This window comes from Callithrix jacchus, chromosome 19 (genome assembly GCF_049354715.1).
Source record: "Callithrix jacchus isolate 240 chromosome 19, calJac240_pri, whole genome shotgun sequence".
Taxonomy (NCBI): Eukaryota; Metazoa; Chordata; class Mammalia; order Primates; family Cebidae; genus Callithrix; species Callithrix jacchus.
This window is the reverse complement of record NC_133520.1, coordinates 8,723,791-8,747,566: the sequence shown is the minus strand read 5'-3', so window position 1 is coordinate 8,747,566 and position 23,776 is coordinate 8,723,791. Positions and strand designations below refer to the sequence as shown.

At 41.6% G+C, this 23,776-nt stretch overlaps 3 protein-coding genes across 27 annotated transcripts in view; 1 reads left to right on the top strand and 2 right to left on the bottom strand.

Moving 5' to 3' along the window:
• The window catches only part of LOC144580349 (transport and Golgi organization protein 1 homolog), a 92,924-nt gene extending 81,338 nt beyond the window's left edge, over nucleotides 1-11,586 (top strand). Inside the window, exon 25 of the mRNA XM_078356504.1 lies at nucleotides 11,528-11,586. Within this exon, the coding sequence (XP_078212630.1) occupies nucleotides 11,528-11,571 (44 nt within the window). The 3' untranslated portion in view covers nucleotides 11,572-11,586. The remainder of the gene's footprint in view (nucleotides 1-11,527) is intronic.
• LOC100397282 (3'(2'),5'-bisphosphate nucleotidase 1) overlaps nucleotides 1-15,246 on the bottom strand; it is a 22,330-nt gene extending 7,084 nt beyond the window's left edge. For 2 of the 24 annotated variants that reach the window (XR_013529685.1, XM_054248148.2), the window contains exons 1-8: nucleotides 15,080-15,226; nucleotides 13,895-13,993; nucleotides 11,192-11,319; nucleotides 7,211-7,315; nucleotides 6,114-6,221; nucleotides 3,391-3,439; nucleotides 2,789-2,880; nucleotides 534-578 (exon numbers count right to left, since the gene is read on the bottom strand). Coding sequence is in view for 23 of the 24 variants with exons in the window: in XM_054248148.2 (XP_054104123.1) it covers nucleotides 534-578; nucleotides 2,789-2,880; nucleotides 3,391-3,439; nucleotides 6,114-6,221; nucleotides 7,211-7,315; nucleotides 11,192-11,319; nucleotides 13,895-13,970 (603 nt within the window). In the remaining variant the exon portion in view is untranslated. Of the gene's footprint in view, nucleotides 1-533; nucleotides 579-2,788; nucleotides 2,881-3,390; nucleotides 3,440-6,113; nucleotides 6,222-7,210; nucleotides 7,316-11,191; nucleotides 11,320-13,894; nucleotides 13,994-14,697; nucleotides 14,753-15,079 lie in introns of all 24 variants that reach the window. The other 22 variants (XM_078356509.1, XM_078356524.1, XM_078356508.1 and 19 more) reach the window with 21 other exon arrangements.
• LOC100403806 (transport and Golgi organization protein 1 homolog) lies at nucleotides 15,220-23,776 on the bottom strand. Of its 2 annotated transcripts, none has more exons than XM_078356525.1 (5): nucleotides 22,705-23,776; nucleotides 21,373-21,428; nucleotides 21,191-21,281; nucleotides 20,876-21,014; nucleotides 15,220-15,361 (listed from the first exon to the last, which is right to left on the bottom strand). In XM_078356525.1, exons 2-5 carry the CDS (start codon nucleotides 21,409-21,411, stop codon nucleotides 15,358-15,360), a joined length of 273 nt encoding a protein of 90 aa, XP_078212651.1. In that variant the 5' UTR covers nucleotides 21,412-21,428; nucleotides 22,705-23,776; the 3' UTR covers nucleotides 15,220-15,357. The 2 variants fall into 2 exon arrangements, with proteins under 2 accessions (XP_078212651.1, XP_035136755.1); XM_035280864.3 differs by lacking the exon at nucleotides 15,220-15,361 and adding an exon at nucleotides 19,271-20,697.

The window sequence follows — 23,776 nt, the reverse complement described above, 5'->3', positions numbered from 1 at the left end:
TCAGGCAATTCTCCTGCCTCAGCCTCCCGAGCAGCTGGGATGACAGGCACGCATCACCATGCCCAGCTAATTTTTTGTATTTTTAGTAGAGACGGGGTTTCACCATGTTGACCAGGATGGTCTCGATCTCTTGACCTCGTGATCCACCCGCCTCGGCCTCCCAAAGTGCTGGGATTACAGGCTTGAGCCACCGCGCCTGGCCTGCATACAGTAAATTCTTAATAAATTTTAGTTATTATGGTGATGATGATTTAAAATTGAATCTTTAGCCTGAAAACCACCAACACAGCTGAGCAACGTTTCTACTTCCATTTATTGTAATGAGTTTTAAGGCATAAGCAAGAAAAGCAAAAGAAAGGATAAAGAGAGTGCACAGAAGGGGAAGTGATACAGAGAGAGGTAAGGAAGAGAAGCAGCACAGGAGAAAATGAACTGTATGTGGGTGGGATGCACAGTGACCACCTGGGGTTCTGCAAGTTGCCTACCTCTTTTCTACCTGCTAGTGGAGCCAAAACCCTAGCTATTTTTCTCACCTTTGCTTCATTCCTGTGTTCCCTTAACTGCTGCTTTTCATTGTTCTGTGGAAAATGAATACAATTTTTCTAATCTCAGAAAGAAGTGGTGAAAATTATTAACTCCTAAGCACTTAGATTTTTTTCTTGATGAAAGGTACCATGCATTACAATGCTTTCTATGAATTAAATGTCCCTTTCTAAAGTAATAGTCTTGCCTGGCACGGTGGCTCACGCCTGTAATCCCAGCACTCTGGGAGGCCCAGGTGGGTGGTTCACGAGGTCAGGAGTTTGAGACCAGCCTGGCCAATATGGTGAAACCCTGTCTCTACTAAAAATGTCAAAAAAATAAAAAATAAAAAATTAGGCGTGATGGTGCAAGCCTGTAATCCCAGCTACCCTGGAGGCTGAGGCAGAAGAATCGCTTGAATCCAGGAGGCGGAGGTTGCAGTAAGCTGAGATTGTACCACTGAAGTTCAGCCTGGGCGACAGAGTGAGATTCTGTCTCAAAAAAAAAAAAAAAGTAATAGTCTTAAATTAAAGTTTACATAAAAACCACAAACTTGTGTCTGCATATAACAGTATGAACATTAAAATGGCCGGGCATGGTGGCTCAAGCCTGTAATCCCAGCACTTTGGGAGGCCGTGGCGGGTGGATCACGAGGTCAAGAGATCGAGACCATCATGGTCAACAGGATGAAACCCCGTCTCTACCAAAAATACAAAAAATTAGCTGGGCATGGTGGCACGTGCCTGTAATCCCAGCTACTCGGGAGGCTGAAGCAGGAGAATTGCCTGAACCCAGGAGGCGAAGGTTGTGGTGAGGTGAGATCGTGCCATTGCACTCCAGCCTGGGTAACAAGAGCGAAACTCTGCCTCAAAAAAAAAAAAAAAAAAACATTAAAATGATATTTAAAGAATTAATAGACACGAGCAATTTAACCCAAGAGACTTTCTCAATAACATATAACTATTTTGGTAAATCTTAAGAAACACATGACTCCTTAAATAAAATTTATAATTATATGAACAGCAGAAAACAACAAATTTATATTAGAAATAAAGATTAATCCTGCTTTCAACTCAGAGTGGAAAATCAGAAGTAATATTGCCCACTCTGATTATTTTGTTTCTCTAAAGTTCTATCAAGGTCTCATTAATATAAATACCTTAACTACTTTATCTCAACAATTTTCTATAAAATTTAATGTAATTTAATGGTATATTCTTATTCTTGCTTTGAAATTACACTAGTCTCTTGCTTCTATGGAAGGCAATTTCTCTGATATATAATAGAAAATCAAAGCAGATTAGAAGAGACAAGAGGAAAGAGGGCACGAGCATAACAAGTTCTGTTACCAACACGGACTGTAATTCAGGCACTATGCAACATTAACTAGAAAACAACATGGCTAGCATCTTTCCCTTGTTGAAATGGTTCATTTCTTTAATGTGCTTGACAAACCAATTGTAAATCAGATATCTTTCTTTCTTTTTTCTTTTTTAAAAAAAAATCACATGTATGTGATAACCATGACACAAATGTAGCTTTAGGGCAAAACATAACACATGATACTAGCTTCCATACAACATACAAAGAGTTTCGCTCTTGTTACCCAGGCTGGAGTGCAATGGCGCCATCTCGGCTCACCGCAACCTCCGCCTCCTGGGTTCAGGCAATTCTCCTGACTCAGCCTCCTGAGTAGCTGGGATTACAGGCAAGCGCCACCATGCCCAGCTAATTTTTTGTATTTTTAGTAGAGACGGGGTTTCACCATGTTTACCAGGATGGTCTCGATCTCTTGACCTCGTGATCCACCGCCTCGGCCTCCCAAAGTGCTGGGATTACAGGCTTGAGCCACCGCGCCCGGCTAAATCAGATGTCTTGATGCCCAAGCTAATCAAGAACCATATCAGTAATTCTCTAACATTTGTATTTGAATCATAAGGAATTAATTTAAAAATAGATAATGCATACAGTATATCTGTATATATAGACATACATATATTTACATGCCCAGTATCAATGTCGCCAGAGATTTTGATTCAATTGTTCTCGAGAATGGCATCGGAATCCATATTTTTAAAAGTTTCTCAACAGTTAACAGCATAGCTAAAAAACGTTGAAGGTAATAAAAAAATTTTAAAAGTGAAAGTTCCCCAGATGATTGCATGTGCAACCAGGCTAAAAACTACTCGCTTAGATAACATAAAGAACCATATAACACCATCCTTATTTATCTAATGAAATAACTTTGTATCACTTGTAGTAATACCTCATAGTTGTAATATGGCTGGTTAATAATTCCTGCTATGGCTTTTCCTTCATAAGCAATTCCAATAAGAACTGTTACATTATCAAGAAGACCTGTAGAGAAGAAATAAATGTCAATTATATAACTTGCTCATGTTATGACTCATCATTATTACATCAATTGGTCAAAGGTATTTTTGCAGCTAAGCAGTTCACAGATGAGGGGAGAGTGAGTGAGACGGGCATGGGATGGTGGAGGTGGCAGAGCAAGAGCTACACAGCTGTGCTGGTTATCGTTTTTCTACCCCGTTAAAGCTGGGGGTTCAGCATAGGTTTCACTTTGGTAACACTGGTTTACTGTGTTAGTTATTCTCATCTGGGAGACATTAGAAGTGTGGCGCTGGTAGAGTACGTGAGGAGTGGTATTTGAAAAGATGAATTTTCTTCCTCTGTCTTGATAATCAGTGATGTATGTGATAACCATGACCACAAATGTAGCTTTAGGGCAAAACATAACACATGATACTAGCTTTCCATACAACATACAAAATATCAAATATTTACAACTAAATATCATCTCCTTGTCTTACTGCTGTCAAATATGAATACAAAAGAGATACGAACCTTCAGTATACTCCTTGGTTCCATCCAGAGGATCAACCCAGACTACAAGCTAAAATTAAAAAAAAGAGAAGGAAAATATCTAAATCAAGCATACAAAATTCTAAAAATTGATTTAAAAGGATCAAAACTATGCTTTTTTTTTCCTTTTTCAAATTATAGTATAGATGGCTTACGTTAATGTCATCTGTTTTTAAATAGTACAAAAACTGCTTTCTTTTGTAATCATGGAAGAATTCCATTTGAGTCAAAGTCTGATTTAAGAATTTTCAACATGAAATGCTTAACTAATAAAAGTTTGTTGTCATTTGAACACTAAGCACAATGAATATACTGATGTCTAGATCATGGTACAAGGAAAACTTGTAAAGTGGCATAAAAAATGTTTTGAGCATGTATAGCTGCTACTCATTTTTATATATAAGTGCTGATTTTTTTTTTTTTTGAGATGGAGTTCCGTTCTTGTTACCCAGGCTGGAGTGCAATGGTGCCATCTCGGCTCACCGCAACTTCCCTCCTGGATTCAAGCGATTCTCCTGCCTCAGCTTCCCGAGTAGCTGGGATTACAGGCACGTGCCATTACGCCCAGCTAATTTTTTTGTATTTTTAGTAGAGACGGGGTTTCGCCATGTTGACCAGGATGGTCTCGATCTCTTGACCTTGTGATCCACCTGCCTCGGCCTCCCAAAGTACTGGGATTATAGGCGTGAGCCACCGTGCCCGGCCTTAAGTGCTGATTTTTAAAAAACAACAGTCTGGGAGCCACGGTGACTCAGGCCAGTTGTCCTGGTGCATGAGGAGGTGAGGCTACGCATTCGAGGCCAGCCTGGGAAACAGAAACCACTCATCTATTAAAAAAAACCAGTCTGATTATCTTAAGGATACATTCCATATAATCCAGTGATAAATGAATGCTTAATAAAACTGGCAGCAGATTTAAAAGGAAAATTCCTTCTGTTTAGGACATTTAACATGATTCAGGATATGCTGCTTTAAACACTAGAATTATAAAATGATGTGAATTTGTGGGTGAGGGCATGTTTCTGATGGAGGGCACCACGTCTCATTTTCTTTGTTTCCTCCATACCACAGAGCAACGTGTCTTACTCATAGTAAGTCTCCATTACTATGGAATAAGTATGCATTAAATGATCAAAAATTAGAAAACTAAACAAGTTATGGTGGCTATGTGAAGTCACAGATTTAACTTAAGCAACTATAAAAAGCAAGCAGGATGATATTTATGGCCTTCTAAAAATATAAGGTACCAACCTGTTTTATAGCCTTTATCCCTAATTACCAGTGAATGTTTTACTACCAAATCTACTAAGTAACAAATTAGATTTTCTTCCTAAAAGTGTTTATTTTTAATGAGACAGGGTCTCACTCTGTTGTCCAGGCTGGAGGGTACGTGTAAAACTGTACATGGTAAGAACAAGGTAGGAAAACTTACACTTCCCAATTGTAAAACGTAATACAAAGCAAGAAAGTATGGTATTGGCATAAGGATAGATATATAGACCAATGCAACATAACTGAGAGTCCATAATGAAACCCGTAACCCATACATCTTTATTTTTTTCCCTTTGAGATGGAGTTTTGCTCTTGTTGCCCAGGCTCACCGCAAACTCTGCCTCCTGGGTTCAAGTGATTCTCTTGCCTCAGCCTCTTGAGTAGCTGGAATTACAGGCGCAGGCCACCACGCCTGGCTAATTTTGTATTTTGTCGAGACGGGATTTCTCCATGTTGGTCAGGCTGGTCTCAAACTCCTGACTTCAGGTGATCTGCCTGCCTCAGCCTCCCAAAGTGCTGGGATTATAGGCATGAGCCACCGCGCCAGGCATGAAACCCATACATGGTGTGCTGATTTTTGACAAGTGTGCCAAGGCCATTCAACTGGGGAAAATAATAATCTCTTCAAGAGATGGTGCTGGGGCTGGGCACAGTGGCTCATGCCTGTAATCTCAGCACTTTGAGAGGCTGAGGCAGGCAGATCACAAGGTCAAGAGATCAAGACTATCCTGGCCAAAATGGTGAAACCCCATCTCTACTAAAAATACAAAAATTAGCTGGGCATGGTGGCTCGTGCCTATAATCCCAGCTACTCAGGAGGCTGAGGCAGGAGAATCGTTTGAACTAGGGAGTTGGAGGTTGCAGTGAGCCAAGATCCCACCACTGTACTCCAGCCTGGTGACAGAGCAAGACTCTCTCTCAATAAAATAAAAAAAAAATTAAAAAAAAAAAGATGATGCTGTTTGCAGCCTCAACCTCCCTTGGCTCAGATGATCCTCCCACCTCAATCTCCCAAGTAGCTGAGACTACAAAAGCGCACCACCATATCTGGCTAATTTTTGTATTTTTTGTAGAGAGAGAGTTTCACTATGTTCCCCAAGCTGGTCTTGAACTCCTAGGCTCAAATAATCTAACCCCCTTGGCCTCCCAAAATGCTGGGATTACAGGTGTGAGTCATGCCTAGCCCTAAAAGGATTTTAAATCGTGGCTTCAGAGTGGAAAGGAAATCCATCGGATGAGAAACTGAACTCTAAATTAACAGGTCATACAATCTATATGGTTGCCTAATACTTCCATGTTGGCTCTGAAACATCAAGTTTCTGGTTGCCCCTATTTTATAACTATCAATTTTCATCTTACAGGTACATTTTATTTCCTTTACTATGACAAAAAGCACAGGTTAGTAGCGAGTAGAGTATAAATATAGATCATACATCTTCTTCTTTAATAGCACTGTACTGTGATGGGCATGGTTGCTTCAGTATTTCCTCCCACTGACCATCTTCAATCAGCTCTTGATCCACTTCCTCAGAAGGCAGATCCTAAAGCAGAGATAACCCTAATGGTCATTGAAGCTGTTTATTGTTTACGGAGTACACTTTGTCTCATCAACAGAAGAAATACAGCATCACAGTTTTTACTAGTTCTTCCGGTTTACCATTTATGTTTAGAGCTTTTAAAGCAAACCTTAAAAATTTACAAAAACAACCATATGTGGCTCATCAAAGTTGACTAAATGGTTCCAACATCATCATTCTGAACAGAGTTTAAAAAGAAAAGAATTTTTGGCCGGGTGCAGTGGCTCAAGCCTGTAATCCCAGCACTTTGGGAGGCTGAGGCGGGTGGATCATGAGGTCAAGAGATCTAGACCATCCTGGTCAACATGGTGAAATCCCGTCTCTACTAAAAATACAAAAAAAAATTAGCTGGGCATGGTGGTGCGTGCCTGTAATCCCTGCTACTCAGGAGGCTGAGGCAGGGGAATTGCCTGAACCCAGGAGGCGGAGGTTGCGGTGAGCCGATATCGCGCCATTGCACTCCAGCCTGGGTAACAAGACTGAAACTGTCTCAAAAAAAAAAAAAAAAAGAAAAGAATTTTTAAGTATTATACACTCATTTAAACAAGTCTCTGACAGCAGATAGTTCTCTGTATTACGTGAGATGTCAATTCCCTCACTTTCAAAGTGTTATAGTCTTTGGATAAGTATGCAAATCAGCCTAATTTTAAAAACAAACAAACAACAAAACCCATTTTATTCCAAAGTTCTAGAACTCTGCTCATCTTATAGTTTGTATGCTGGGTATAACAGTAACCGTTATTTTCCATGGTCAAAAATGAAGACATCTGGCCTAGAAATAGACCAAAATATCTTAAAACATTTCCTCCAAGTCCAAGAAAGACAATAATTATTTGTGTTTAAAATAATATAATGCTTGAAATCATAATACTGGTATATAAATCAATAAAGTGTCAGTTATAAATCCATTTGGTAAGCAGGGATTTTAAAAAAAAGTCTCTGACAACTCTTACCTCTTCCCCTATAATTGTTAGTTTGGGGAATTTCCGGGCCAATGAAGAACATATGCTCATCTGTACCAGTCGGTCAGCTTTGGTCTGCAGGTCTGTTGCACAGGTCTGTAACAAAGAATGCAAAGTTTTGTAGAACGAATGAGAAATCAGTTGTCCTCTGATTCCTTGTGCATCAGTGCCTACATAATTTACATTACATTGTCAGTTTTTAGAGTCATAGATCTTAACACCAAATGAATTAACTAGTTTCTTGACTTGGTTTTCTCAAAGGATTAATAGTGGTTAAAGTTTGGAAAGGAGTTTTTTTGGTTTTGTTTTTTTTGAGACAGAGTGTTGCTCTTGTTCCCCAGGCTGGAGTGCAATGGTGGGGTCTGGGCTCACCGCAACCTCCAACTCCCAGGTTCAAGCAATTCTCCTGCCTCAGTCTCCCAAGTACCTGGGATTACAGGTGCCTGCCACCACGTGACGGCTAATTTTCATATTTTTAGTAGAGATGGGGTTTTGCCATGTTGGCCAGGCTGGTCTCAAACTCCTGACCTCAGGTGATCCACCCTCCTTGGCCTCCCAAAGTACTGGGATGATAGGCGTGAGCCACCATGCCCAGCCTGAGGAAAGCTATTCTCTTCTCTTCTCTAAGATAAATATTTCCTCTTCTATCAACATAGCTCCAGACCTTATTGTTGGAACCTTGTGTGACAAACCGATTTTGCTGTTTTTTAAAAATAAGGTATCAACAAGAGGATATAAAGTACTAGAAATGCCTCAGCATACAGAAGACAATGAGAATATTACCTTTTTTCCTAACTTGGCACTACATCCCTGTTCCTTTTTAGCTAACTGTGTTTCAAAGTTGTATGTCTAATATAATTTCAACATAAGATCATCTTAAAATAAGTGATGTTAAGGAAAAAGATCTGAAAAAAAATTATACAAAATACTGGCAATGGTGGCATAATTTTTGTTTACTTTTTGCTGTTTTTCTCCATTTCCTATTTTTCAAAATAGAAAAAACTTTATAAAAATAAGATTAGGAGGCTGGGCACAGTGGCTCAAGCCTGTAATCCCAGCACTTTGGGAGGCCGAGGCGGGTGGATCGCGAGGTCAAGAGACTGAGACCATCCTGGTCAACCTGGTGAAACCCCATCTCTACTAAAAATACAAAAAATTAGCTGGGCATGGTGGCGCGTGCCTGTAATCCCAGCTACTCAGGAGGCTGAGGCAGGAGAATTGCCTGAACCCAGGAGGTGGAGGTTGCAGTGAGCCAAGATCCTGCCATTGCACTCCAGCCTGGGTAACAAGAGCGAAACTCCGTCTCAAAATAATAATAATAATAATAAGATTAGTAGCCCTCTGAAAGCAGCAGTATTATTTTGTTGGTTATTACTAAGCATATCTATGGTCAACTAAAACCTCTTTTTCAAACAAATTTGAATCAGAGTTATCTTATATAACTTGAACATGAATACAGGACTTTGTATTATTCCTGTTGTAACATCCTGTTCGATTTGGTCCACTTTTCTCAGAGGTTGCAACTATTTTTCAATACTTATTCTGTGATTAAATGTATTAACTAGCCTGCCCAGCTTTATCTTATTGACAAACTTGATAAGTATGTTTTCTGTATCATCCTCTTCCACTTCAGATAACACATTCGGTATTTTTAAAAACTGTGTGTTATTTAATAAAGAGAATAGTACAATGCCAGGAGCAGAGTCCTGTGATCAGCCAACAGTGATCCTTTTCCAGGATGAAAATGACTCATGAATTTAAATTTCTGGATAATGTTATGAATCCAGTTATGAATACACGCAACCATGGCTCAGGATGGGAGATGTTGGCCATATGACTAAAAATAGCTTGAATCTGTTTAAAATAGAAAATGACAGACTATAACAAATATTTTGCTTAAATCAAGATACCTCTATTTCCTCTATGAGCAGGCCCATCAATCTATCAAAAAAGGAAACAAGATTTATTTCATTTGTTCTCATGAGTTTTATTTTTATTTAATATTATTTATTTATTTTAGAGATAGGGTCTTACTCTGCTGTCCAGCCTGGAGTACAGTGGTGGGATTACGGTTCACTGCAGCCTCTAACTCCCGGGCTCAAGCAATTATCCCACTTCAGTTTCCCAAGTAGCCAGGACTATAAGCATGTCCCACCATGCCAGACGGGGTCTTGCTGTGTTGCCCAGGCTGATTTTTATGTTTACTTTTTAAAAGCAATTATGTTGAATGTTCTTTTGTATTTTTGAGATTGAGTTTCGCTCTTCTTGCCCAGGCTGGAGTGCAATGGCACAATCTTGGCTCACTGCAACCTCTGCCTCCTGGGTTCAAGTGATTCTCTTGCCTCAGCCTCCTGAGTAGCTAAGACAAGAGGTGCCCGGCACCACGCCCTGCTAATTTTGTATTTTTAGCAGTGACAGGGCTTCTCCACATTGGTCAGGCTGGTCTCAAACTCCCAACCTCAGATGATCCACCCGCCTCGGCCTCCCAAATTGCTGGGATTACAGGCGTGAGCCACCACACCCAGCCATGTAGGATGTTTTATAATGAACTCACCTCAACTTTTTTCTCAATTGTTTTTACTCACATGTCTCACTTTTTCTTATGGTAACAACCTAGACGGATGTATCACTTAGAAATGAGTGACTTAACTTACTGTATTTTAAATCATTAAAGTGTCAATGATAAATCATATCGTATTAATACTCTCACTTGGAAGAAACTACAATACAAGTTTCCTTAAAGACTATAATAAAGATTTAGGCCAAGTGTAGTGGCTCAGACCTGTACTCAAACCCATAATCTCAGCACTTTGGGAGGCTGAGGCGGGAGGATTGCTTGAAGCCAGGAGTTCAAGACCAGCCCCATCTCCACGAAAAAAACATTAGCTCAGTGTTATGGTGCGTGACTGTAGTCCTAGATACTCCGGAGGCTAAGTCAAGAGGATCCTTTGAGCCCAGAGCTTGAGGCTGCAACCAGCTATCAGTGTGACTATGCCACTGTACTCCAGCCTCAGGTGACCGAGTGAGACCCTGTCTCTTAAAAAAATAACAAAAAGGCCGGGCGTGGTGGCTCAAGCCTGTAATCCCAGCACTTTGGGAGGCCGAGGCGGGTGGATCACGAGGTCAAGGGATTGAGACCATCCTGGTCAACATGGTGAAACCCCGTCTCTACTAAAAATACAACAAATTAGCTGGGCATGGTGGCGCTTGCCTGTAATCCCAGCTACTCAGAAGGCTGAGGCAGGAGAATTGCCTGAACCCAGGAGGCGGAGGTTGCGGTGAGCCGAGATCGTGCCATTGCACTCCAGCCTGGGTAACAACAGTGAAACTCTGTCTCAAAAAAAAAAAAAAATAACAAAAAGATTATAATAAAGAATTTAAGGATTAAAAGTCAATATATGAAAGCTTATGTGTAAAATTTGTAATGTGAAGTAATAACCAAATCCTATGGAAAATTATATTTTAAACTGGAACACAAGCATGGTGGCATTTCTTTTAAGAATCAACTATCACTATAAACTTTGTAACAATCTATTTAAGTTTGTAATTCCTACATTGGAAAAAACACTCTTGTTTTGAGTTTCTTTTCCATGAGGAAGAAAAAAATGTATCACTTTGATTATAACAAATACTTACGTAAATGCCAGATTTTACCAAACATGTTGAGTTCACTAAGGATTGCATGGTGTTACATGCAAGAGATTACTCTAGAATTTGAAGCTTGGTTACAATGCCTTCGGGATGAATATGGTTCAGAAGACTCAGACATATGAATAAAGATCTTGCATGCAGGAAGTCTGGAGTCATTTTCAAAGCAGAGATGTTACCCTTCTGAAGCAAGGGTCTCGCAATCTCCATAACAGAGCCATCAACTATTTTCATTGATAAAGTCTGTCCACAGTTTTACATCATTTAGCTAAACCTCAAGAACAAAAATAAAGTTGGTATGAAATGATATGAGAGTTTCAGTACCTTCTCCACAATACCCAGGTCTCCTTCAGCAATAACACGTCTGACTATCATTCCTGCCTTTTGAGCAACAGAATATGCTGAGGCTACCAACCGCATCAACACGGTGTTCCTGGAAGCCATGGTAAACTCTAAAAAGAGATCAAGAAAAATATGTCGTTAATTTCAAATACTGGTTTTCCTTACGTAAATTCAACTGAACATATATTAATTGAGTGCTGACTTGGGATTGCTCCCATTAAGTTCTTTAATACATATTTACTAAAAGAGACTTGAAAAAAACTCCATTTGGGCATTAACTCTTTCAATAAACTCTATATTTTTTATGTCTCTCTGCAGATGGGGCATTTGAAAACATAGGAGACACTGACCCAGGCTGCTGAGCATGTGAGACAATTTGTATGTGAGGTGGGTAATGTGCAAAGGATATGGAAGGTGCTTGGGAGCTAAAAATATAAGACGTAATATTTGTGCTTGAGGAGCTAATATTTTGGTGGGTTGTAGATAAAATAATGTAGCCTAATGCCTATAACATAAAATTAGGAAGCGCCAAAAGTGGTGTGAATAGTACAGGGATGTACGTGTGTAGGGCATAATTACAAAGGGAGGTTTATTAGTCCATTTTCATACAGTTATAAAGAATGACCCAAGACTGGGTAGGCCGAGCGTGATGGCTCACGCCTGTAATCCCAGTACTTTGGGAGGCCAAGGTGGGCAGATGACCTGAGGTCAGGAGTTCAAGACCAGCCTGACCAACATGGTGAAATCCTCTCTCTACTAAAAATACAAAAATTAGCTGGGCGCAGTGACACACATCTGTAATCCCAGCTACTTAGGAGGCTGAAGCAGAAGAATTGCTTGAACCTGGTAGGTGGAGGTTGCAGTGAGCCGAGATCGTGCCATTGCACTCTAGCCTGGGCGACAGAGAGTAAGACTCTGTCTCAAAAAAAAAAAGAAAGAAAGAAAGCACTTGTCCCTTGCACAAGGTAAACACCAAATAATACTGGCTAACTATTATTGTTCTGATTGTCCTTATTTTGGTTATTTTGCAGGAACATTAGAGCAGTGTCAAGGGCAAAAAGTTCCTATAACTTCTCCAACAGTGTTCTGACCTTAAGAATACAAAATGATCATCAACATGACCCTCAACCAGAGTACAGCGCAGGCTTTTTTTCATAACATTCTGAGCTTGAGGCTTGCAGTAGACAAAAAAAAAAGCTGTATAACACGTAAGGCCATCAGCCTAACACCTATCCATTAGAGAAGTCTTTACATCTGCCAAAGGGCTAGTTCAGAAGCATGGAAAACAACAGGCCTCAAATGATTCGTTTCTTCTCATATAACGACTGTGAACAGATGAGGATTCCGATCTAAAAATGATGAGTTCCAGATCAAAATAATAGTTATTTATCTTTTGGAACCTGGCCTGATGAGAATGTTCAAGGTCATCTGAAAAAATAAAAATGTAAGCATAATGGAGCAAATTCTGGAAAAAGAACAATGAGCAGAGGTACTCCCCTTATTAATTGTCAAAATATGACAAAATGTGATTTATTCAAAATATGATATAAAAGTTTGGTGAGACAAATTAAGGAAACAAATTGCAGAAACAGAACCTAATACACTGAAGGTGGTGTTTCAAATCATGGGAGAATTCCAATTTTTTGTAAATGGCAGGGCAGTTGCTTAACTTTTAAATACTTTTTTTTTTTTGAGACGGAGTTTCGCTCTTGTTCCCCGGGCTGGAGTGCAATGGCGCGATCTCGGCTCACCGCAACCTCCGCCTCCTGGGTTCAGGCAATTCTCCTGCCTCAGCCTCCTGAGTAGCTGGGATTACAGGCACGCGCCACCACGCCCAGCTAATTTTTTGTATTTTTAGTAGAGACGGGGTTTCACCATGTTAACCAGGATGGTCTCCATCTCCAGACCTCGTGATCCACCCGCCTGGGTCTCCCAAAGTGCTGGGATTACAGGCTTGAGCCACCACGCTCGGCCAACTTTTTTTTTAATGTAACTTTTTCTTTTTTGGAGACAAAGTCTCGCTCTGTTACCTAGGCAGGAGTGCAATGGTGTGATCTTGGCTCACTGCAACTTCCGCCTCCCAGGTTGAAGCAATTCTCCTGCCTCAGCCTCTGGAGTAGCTAGGACTACAGGTACAGGCCACTACGCCCAACTAATTTTTGTTTTATCTTTGAGACAGAGTCTCCCTCTGGTGCCCAGGCTAGAGTGCAATGGCGGGATCTTGGCTCACCGCAACCTATGCCTCCCAGGTTTAAGCGATTCTCCTGCCCAGCCTCCCAAGTAGCTGGGACTACAGGCATGGGTCACCAAACCCACTCAATTTTTTTATTTTTGGAAAAGACGGGATTTCTCCATGTGGCCACGCTGGTCTTGAACTCCAGACCTCGTGATCCATCCGCCTAGGCCTCCCAAAGTGCTGGGATTACAGGTGTGAGCCATCACACCCGGCCTGAGCTACTAAACTTTTTAAAAAAATGTTGAGACCAGCCTGGCCAACATGGTGAAACCCTGTCTCTACAAAACAATACAAAAGTTAGCTGGGCACAGTGGTGTGCACCTATAATCCCAGCTACTCCAGAGAGAAAGACAGAAAGACAGAAAAAAAAAGAAAGAAAGAAAGAGAGAAAAGAAAAGAGAAGAAAAGAAGAAAAAAGAAAATTTGTCGCTGAACGCGGTGGTTCACACCTGTTATCCTAGAACTTTGGGAGGCCAAGGTGGGTAGATTGCTTGAGCTCAGGAGTTTGAAACCAGTCTCTAACATGGCAACATGGCAAAACCTCGTCTCTGAAAAAAAAAAAAAAAAAAATGCAAAAATTAGACCGGCGTGGTGGCACATGCAACTACTTGGGAGGCTGACGTGGGAGAATCACCTGAGCCTGGGAGGTTGAGGTTGCAGTGAAACATGACAGCACCACTGTACTCCAGCCTGGGGACGGAGCAAGCACACGTCTTTTTTTTTTTTTTTTTTTTTTTTTGAGACGGAGTTTCGCTCTTGTTACCCAGGCTGGAGTGCAATGGCGTGATCGCGGCTCACCACAACCTCCGCCTCCTGGGTTCAGGCAATTCTTCTGCCTCAGTCTCCTGAGTAGCTGGGATTACAGGCACGCGCCACCATGCCCAGCTAATTTTTAGTATTTTTAGTAGAGACGTGGTTTCACCAAGTTGACCAGGATGGTCTCGATCTCTTGACCTCGTGATCCACCCGCCTCAGCCTCCCAAAGTGCTGGAATTACAGGCTTGAGCCACCGCGCCCAGCAAGAACATGTCTTAAAAAAGAAAGAAGGAGGAAGAAGGAAGAAAGAAGAAAGGAGGAGGAAGAAAAACAAAGGGTGAGAGGGAGGGGAGGAGGAGAAGAGGGAGGAGAGGAGGAGAAGAAAAGTCTGTCCTTTGTCGGGTTTGCAAGGGTGCGAGGGAACGTTCCTGATCATTGTTGACAAAGGGTGAACCCTCAGGAGAGTTTTGAGAAGCTCAGTAAAAGTATGACGTACCTATCTTTTGAACCAGCAATTATATTCCCAGGAAATCCAAATAAATCACGCAAACCTACAAATACGTAGAAATGGCGGTTGGAAGAATATTTGCTACTTAAAGAAATTTAATTTTAGGTGGAAGGCAGTTTCTAAATTTGGGTGCATCAACGAACTCAATGTCTAGGTCTGTCTTGTTGTTTCTACAATATATGGCTATAAAAACCTTCCGGATCACGAAAATAAAAGCAGCGGATAAACCATTAAAATACTGACACTCATGAGTCCCAGTCCGAAATTAGAACATCTGGAGAAGCAATCTGATTCACATAGACCTTTTTTTTTTCCAAACATAAATCCTGTCTACCCGGCTCTTGCCCCGACCGGCAGGAGAGAAACTTACGGTGACAAACCTGGAACGACGTTGGACCAAAGACACTTCAGAACAGCAGAAACGCGCTATGGAGACCCAGTCCCTCGCGGCGTCCGGTACCGCGCTTTCGCACTGTCCGTAGGTCATTCCGGGATGGAAGGCTCCCCTACCTCAGGTACTGAGCATGCGGGAACTCCGCGCAGGCGCACAACAGAGACTTCCCACGGTCTCTTCAGACTCCCGATCTGCGGGACATGCGGGAAAATTCCACATGTCCGTGTTTTCTCCAAGCTCTCCGTAGGTGCAAGTCACCTGTTGCATTAAATACAAGCCAAAGGTGTGTCAACTTTTAAAGATTGGCTTTAAAAAAAAAAAAAAAAAAAAAGGAAATAAAACAGTAGGCCAGCAACAGTGTGTTAAAGAAAAAAAAGAAGGTTGGTTTTGGTTTCAGCTGTCTTCCAGCCCACTTCGTAGAGTTCACTGTTTTAAATGTTCATTGTATTAGTTCGCTCTGCGGCTATTTAACTTTGAACCCCTAGCGACCACACACACCTCCTCCTCCTGTGTTAAAGATGCGTGGCTACTTTTTTTTTTTTTTTAAGAGACAGATAGCTTGCTCTGTCGCCCAGAGTCGCTTACAGCTCACTGCTGCCTTCTATGTCCTAGGCTCAAGGATCCTCCCGCCTCAGCCTCCTGTGTAGCTGGGACTACAGGTGCAGCTGTGCCCCACCACGCCCAGCTAATTAAAATAAAAACTTTTTTTGTATAGATGGGGTCTTTTCTAGGGCGTGGGGGGCGGGGCAGAGTCTCATTCTGTCTCTCGGGCTGGAGTGCAATGGGACGGTCTTGGCTCACTGCAACCCCCGTCTCCTGTGTTCAAGTGATCCTTCCGACTTAGCCTCCGGGGTAGCTAGGACCACAGGCTGGCCACCACGCCCTGCCTTTTTTTTCGTGTTTTTTTTTTTTTTTTTTTTAATTTAGAGACGGAGTTTCATCCTGTAGGCCAGACTGGTCTTGAACTCATGACCCCAGGTGATCTGCTCACCTTGGTCTTCCAAAGTGCTGGGATTACAGGTGTGAGCCACTGCGCCTAGCTTAAAAAGGCTTTTACTTCATTTGATTTGCACAATAACTCTGTGAGTTAAATAGACCCTTTTTGGGAAGTGGCAAAATATATATAACATGGGTTATATTATTTAACCGTGTGTGTGTGTGTGTGTGTGTGTGTGTGTGTATACATTTTTTTTTTTTTGAGACGGACTTTCGCTCTTGTTACCCTGGCTGGAGTGCAATGGTGCGATCTCAGCTCCCCAACACCTCCGCCTCCTGGGTTCAAGCAATTCTCCTGCCTCAGCATCCCGAGTAGCTGGGACTACAGGCGCAGGCCACCATGTCCAGCTAATTTTTGTATTTTTAGTAGAGACGGGGTTTCATCATGTTGACAAGGATGGTCTCGATCTCTGGACCTCGTGATCCACCCACCTTGGCCTCCCAAAATGCTGGGATTATAGGCATGAGCCACCGCGCCTGGCCGTATATATATATATATATATATATATATATATATATATATATTTTTTTTTTTTTTTTTTTTTTTTTTTCCGAGGAGTCTTGCTCTGTTGCCCAGGCTGGAGTGCAATGGCAGGATCTCGGCTCACCGCAACTTCCGCTTCCTGGGTTCAAGCAATTCTCCTGCCTCAGCCTCCCGAGTAGCTGGGACTACAGGCACGTGCCACCACGCCCAGCTAATTTTTCTATTTTTAGTAGAGACGGGGTTTCACCATGTTGACCAGGATGGTCTCGATCTCTTGACCTCGTGATCCACCCGCCTTGGCCTGCCGAAGTGCTGGGATTACAGGCATGAGCCACTACGCCTGGCCCTATTTTATTTTATTTATTCGGAGACAAAGTTTTGCTCTTGTTGCCCAGGCTTGAGTGCAGGGGCGCTATCAGCTCACCCGCAATCTCCACCTCCCCGGGTTTAAGAGATTTTCTTGCCTCAGCCTCTCGAATAGCTGGGATTACAGAACTTTGGGACATGGTGCATGCCTGTAAACCCAGCTCATTTTGTATGTTTAGTAGAGACGGGGTTTCTCCATGTTGGTCAGGCTGGTCTCGAACCTCAACTTCAGGTGATAAACCCGACTAGGCTTCCCAAAGTGGTAGATTACAGGCGTGAACCACCTTGCCTGGCCAACAGTACATATTTAACACTACCATCAACAGTCCACTTTCATACATCCTCCTATTATCAAACTTCTTAATTTGTGCTCTAATCTGCTGGAAAGAAAATGGTATTTTAACGATTCTCATGACTCCTAAAGTTGAGCATCTATTTATGTTTACTTGCTGTTTCCACTTCTGAGTCTATGAATTGAATGTTCATTTCTTTTGCCTTTTTTTTTTTTTGAGACAGGTTCTCACTGTGTTGCTCAGGCTGGAGTGCAGTGGTGTGATCATGGCTTGCTTGCAGTCTCAAGCAAGAGACTGGGCTAAAGCAATCCTCCCACCACAGTCTCCCAATGAGCTGGGACCATAAGCACATACCACTACATCCAGCTAATTTTAAAAATTAGAGACAGAGGTCTCCCTATGTTGTCCAGGCTTAAACTGAGGTGACATTTTTAGCACACTGGAAGACAGGTCAGAAAACATCCAGAATGAAGCAAATTCAGGATATAGGAGCACTGGGCAAGGGGTAGGGATGAGGGATCCTAGTATGTTTAATGGGATTCTCAGGACAAGAGAGAATGAAATGGAATTAATGTGTGAAAAAAGAGGCCCCAAATTTAAGAGAGGTTTATAACCTCAAGCAGCATAAATGAAACAGGAAAAGCAGGGGGGTGGGGATGGGGGGGTGATGACAAAACCCTACATGATGTGCCTCCCAACAAAATTGCTGAAAAACCAAAAAGAAAAATGACCAAAGGCAGCTAGGGAAGGCATGATGTATTTGAAAAAGAGAAAATAAGAATGATAATAGATTCCTCAAAGAAACTTTAAAACCAGAAGATAACTGGTTATCTTTAAAGTGTTGGTATTAAACAACTATGAAAATTCCATAACCAGTAGAAAGATCCTTTTAAGGCTGGGCACAGTGGCTCACACCTGTAACCCCAGCACTTTGGGAGCCCGAGGCAGGTGGATCGCCTGAGGTCAGGAGTTCGAGACCAGTCTGACCAACATGGAGAAACCCCATCTCCACTGAAAAAAAACGAAATTAGCTGGGCGTGATGGTGCATGCCTGTAATCCAAGCTACTCGGGTGGCTGAGGCAGGAGAATCACGTGAACCTGGGAGGCTGAGGTTGCAATGAGCAGGGATAGCACTGTTGCACTCCAGCCTGGGCAACAAGAGCGAAATTCTGTCTCAAGAAAAAAAAAGAACATTTTAAAATAGAGTCAAAATAAAGACATTGTCACACAAAAATGAACGCACTGAACCTGAATTAAAGTATATTCTTCAAATAGAATGACAGTGATCGCAAATGGAAGACTGAAGATGCAGGAGAATAAAGCGTGATACTAACTATAAATATGTATGTAAATTGAGAATCAGCAGGATAGCACTGTAAAACACAAAATATTCTGTGGAGTCTGAGCTTTAGAGAGCATTTCAATACATTACCACAGTAACATTTAAGTCAGGAGGAAGTTAAAGCCCAGAAAGAGGTAACTCCTCGGCCTGGTGCCTGGTGTGGTGGTTCACGCCTGTAGTCCCAGCACTTTGGGAAGCTGAGGTGGGCGGATCATGAGGTCAAGAGATTGAGACCATCCTGGCCAACATGGTGAAACCCCGTATCTGAAACAAAATGCATCTCTACTAAAAATACAAAAATTAGCCAGGCATGGTGGCGGGTGCCTGTAGTCCCAGCTACTTGAGGCAGGAGAATCACTTGAACCCAGGCGGCAGAAGTTGCAGTAAGCCGAGATCGTGCCACTGCACTCCAGCCTGCCGACAGAGAGAGACCCTGTCTCACACACACACACACAAAAGAAAGGTAACTCCTCTATGAAGAAAGAGGTAACTCCCTTATGTCAGACTTTGTAATAAGTCCAGGATACACACTGTGGCCTTTAAGGTAAAGACAACAAGACAAGTAGAACAACTTGTAACCACCAAGCTTAAAGAGAGAAGAGCAGAAGAATTTAAAATGCTCTAATAATTTGAAAAAAAAGAACACAGAACAGGCCATCAAATAAACGGAAGACACCAATATGTAGATTTAAACTCAAATATATTTTAGGAATTACATTTAAGAAGCAAATGAGGCTCAGTCTGTGTAGCTACCTATTTATTTATGCTACTCACTCCAAGAAAGATTTTTAGGAGCATGAACATGTGAGTAGGTAGGTGACTGCCAGGCAGAAACAATGAAGGACATTTTTACTGCAGAAAAACAGCATACAGAAAGACAAAGAAGTTTAGAGTGGCATGGAGGAACTGTTGAGTGTCTACAGTTTAAGAAGCATCAGAAGAAACCGCAGGAAGTGTACCTGGAGAGGCAACTAAGGAATAGCTGAGGGGAAAGTGGCCTCTGTACGTGTTAAGAACTATGGAGTTGACCCTCAAGGGGATGGAGCATACTTGATAGATTTTTAGCACATAATGACACGGACAGACTTGTATTTTAGAAAGTTCACTCTAGCAGCTATAGAGACAATCAGAATTTGGAAGCAGATGTATAAGAGAGACTGAAGATAAGAGAGGTGATTAGCTAGGGGACTGGCATAAAAGATGACAAGGGCCTGAACACACGCAGTGACTTTAGGGGCGGACAGCAGAGTACAAACCACGCATGGAGACTGAATGAATGTTGTGGCACATAAATGGGTTAACTGGATCATGAAGAAAAACAGTTTCCATTTAAATAATTCACATTACTATTGGAGGCAGAGAAGTGCTCTTTTTAAAAAAGTAATGAAATGAGGAATGTCTCTCTGAAGCAGGACAGGCATTTAGAGCTGGCCTGAGCAAAATCTGGAAAATCTAAACTGGCTGCTTGGTGAGCAAAGAATTAGAGAAAAAGTTAATGGTATAGTTTTAATGTTTAATGGCATACGGCAGTAGCAGACTAAGCATTTTAAAAGGTTAAGTTTGCTTAGCAAGAGAGGTCTTCTCACACACTGCCATCTACACCATAGAGTAAAATATAAGAGCAAACACAAATAGTAACTGCCACAGACAACCTATTTTTAGAGAATTCAGATGTTTTTGTGGAGAAAATACTTGAATTATAAAAATACAGTTTTCAAAAGATACCTAGCTCAAAATTTGAGATGTGCATTTCAGAAGATTAGTATCTAAATATATACACCAAATAGTTCTATATTCAACACTCCTCATCTTTGCCACAATTATGTTTAGTCTGAATATTTGACTCTGTGAAGTCCAAAACTTAATGTACCTTTAGTAAGTAAAATGTCCTTTTTTGAAGTTTTTATTCTACTAAAACATGTCGTACAAATCACTCAGACTTTTTAAAGGAAATTACGTAATTGACCACAAAGAAAGGAAAGTGAAATAAGTGGTGGAGCCACAGAAAAGGCGTGGACAGATCTTCAAAAGAGAAGCACTTCCACAGCAGGAACTGTCAGTCCCAGTCAAATGCTCCCTCTTACATGAGCTACAGGCAGCAGTTTCTGACAACTGGTTAGGAAGGAAAGAAAAATGCAGGTTATGAGAAACAAAGCAGATAGGAAGAAAGACAAATTTGTACTAATTAGAGATGGAAAGAAGGATAAATAATCCTAAAAAAGATAACACTGTCTATATTAGTACACCTTTATTTAGTCACATGACAGTGAACAGTAAATGAAAACCTTACTTTTGCAAAGCCATCTCCTTCTGCTGATACAGTTCACTCAGAATCTCCACTTTCTGCCTCAGGGTTCTGTTCTCATCTTCCAGTCCAACTTTGGCAGATTGTAGTGAGTTGCGGTCATCTTCCAATTTCTTTATCTGGTCTGCAAAGGGTCAAACATTTGAGCTCTATGTGTGTGCACAAGAACTTGAGAACTTGGTTGGGGTTTTGGTGCGGAGAGGAATGAGAAGTATGAAAGCAGGAAACCACTCTTTATCTGTCTAATGCAATTTCGCATCTTTCTGATATACAGCAATTTCTTCTCAAGAAGCAACCTACCTTCCAGGTTACATTTAGTGGACCTGGAGGCTCTTAGCTTAGATCGTAAAAGGTTTAGATCCTCTTCAACTACCGATATTGCAGTCTGTGTCTAAAAATTACAGAAGACAGAAGTATTTATATAAGTGAGACACAGTAAAAGCATTCACGGGCACTTATGGGACTCTAAAAAAGGATTATACCCGAGAGACATCCATCATCTGCTGAATTTGATTTTTCATCTTCTCTTTCCGGTCACCTAAAAAAGAAAAGACTTTCATTGCTTTTTCTTCTCTTGCGTTTTAAATCTGTATTTTCTTGATTTATGCAAAACTAAATAATTATCATATTCAAACATTTAAAGAACAAACAAAAATAGAACAGGATTAGACTGACTTTTAAGAGAACTGCAAACCTAAATTCAAAAAGTGAATTCCCATTTGCACAATAAACATGTTATACATGCCATTCTTGAGCAAGAAGAAACATGTGACATAAAGCTCTTTCTTCAATCTCAGATCTGTCTCCACCTGGGCTTAGTAAGTGTCTCATTCAGAAAGATTCCCTCCTATTCTCCTCCAGAGTTGGCTATCAGGTGTGGTTTAAAACACTCACTACGTAAGTAATATCCAACCGAGAGACGACATCTAGAAACACTTTCCTCATCAGTAAACACTGCTACCCTATCTTCTACTCTTCTCCTACCCCATCTTCCACTGCTTCTACTCTCGTGGCCTTAGTTTTTAAATCCAACCACCTCAGTACTCTTTTTTTTTTTTTCTTTTTTTTTAAGAGACGGAGTTTTGCTCTTGTTACCCAGGCTGGAGTGCAATGGCGCCATCTCGGCTCACTGCAGCCTCTGCCTCCTGGGTTCAGGCAATTCTCCTGCCTCAGCCTCCCGAGTAGCTGAGATTATAGGCACACGCCACCATGCCCAGCTAATTTTTTTGTGTCTTTAGTACAGACGGGGTTTCACCATGTTGACCAGGATGGTCTCGATCTCTTGACCTCGTGATCCACCCGCCTCGGCCTCCCAAAGTGCTGGGATTACAGGCTTGAGCCACCGCGCCCCGCCCCACCTCAGTACTCTTAAAATCAGTTGTGGTTTTCTCTCATGGCCTTAGTTTATGCCTCCAATCACCTTAGTACTCTTAAAACCAGTTGTGAGCCTTAAAATCAAACAGCTCCTGAGATAACGAGTTTTAAAATGTTATCTCCATGAAATTGAGAAATACAGTTTCTACTACTGTGTATGTTCAATACTTAGAGGTGTAAGACATGACCAGTGCAGCTCCCGTGCACCTTCTAGTCTCAATGGGATATAAAAACACAGTCAGTGTTCCTTGCATGCTTATTGCTACACCATACCCTAGCAATTCACCTCTGCCCAATGCAAATAGACATATACACAAATCCAGTGATATGTGTTAACAACTCTAAAGCTTAAGGGGAAATGCAGCCAGCTGAAAAGTAGCATTAGTGTACTTAAAGACAGGAAGGGAAAAGGGGTGCATCCTCCTGGAGACCCATCTTACCTGCTGCTTCTCCACTTGCTAATTCATCTGAATCATTTCCTCCTTTATGTTGACCCTCAGATTGAGAGCAATTCTCCTGCCTCAGCCTCCTGAGTAGCTGGGATTACAGGCATGCGCCACCATGCCCAGCTAATTTGTTGTATTTTTAGTAGAGAAGGGGTTTCACCATGTTGACCAGGATGGTCTCGATCTCTTGACCTCGTGATCCACCCACCTCGGCCTCCCAAAGTGCTGGGATTACAGGCTTGAGCCACCGCGCCCGGCACAATAGTGCCCCCTTTATCCACGGGTTCATTTTTCATATAATTATTCAATTTTATTACTAGTTATTGTTAATCTTTTACTGTGCCTAATTTATAAATTGAACTATATCATAGGTATGTATAGGTAAAAACATAGCACACATACACAGGCTTCAGTACTATCCGTGGTTTCAGTCATCCACTGGGGGACTTTAAATCATATCCCATTGGATTAAAGGTAACTACTGTAATTAATTGCTTACTGCCTGTATCAGTTACTAGAATTCTAGCTTTCTGGGAAAAGGTATTCTCTTTTGTTCTCTAATGCTCAACACCCTGCGTGGCCGGCATTTAAAAGACTAACAAATATTTGTTGAACGGATAGATGAATGCGTGAATGAAAAACCAAACGAACAATGAAAACAGAAGTGTATATAATACATTATAACACGTACTACATTGGGCTTGCATAGTACTATGGGAATTTATAGCAGGAGCATTGTAAAGCCAGCCTTGACCGGGATAATCTCCGGAAGAGCAATTAATCTTTTCAAAATCCGACTCTTGGAGGATACGGTCCCCCACTGGCCTGCCACTAGTTGAAAACGAATTATTTTCTGTGAAACACCAGGATCGTGCCAATAGGGCATCAGGAAGACTGGCTGAATGAGTCAAAGGCCTGCGCGGACAAGTCCAATTAGAACACCTCTGGCTAAAAGCCAGAATGAATGAAAGGGTTCATTGCTGGGCGTAGATGCAATACCAGGAGTGGAAATCTGCCCGAAGCCTCCACGTCGACGTTGATCACCCGCAGCAACGGCGCCGCGGTC

Coding starts and splice junctions, on each gene's coding strand:
- LOC100403806 (XM_035280864.3), bottom strand. CDS start 21,411: ATGAAAAATCAAATTCAGCAGATGATGGATGTCTCTCGG. Junction 21,282..21,372: donor AGATGATGGATGTCTCTCGG/GTATAATCCTTT, acceptor TGTAATTTTTAG/ACACAGACTGCAATATCGGT. Junction 20,698..20,875: donor AAGGAGATGGCTTTGCAAAA/GTAAGGTTTTCA, acceptor CTTCCTAACCAG/TTGTCAGAAACTGCTGCCTG.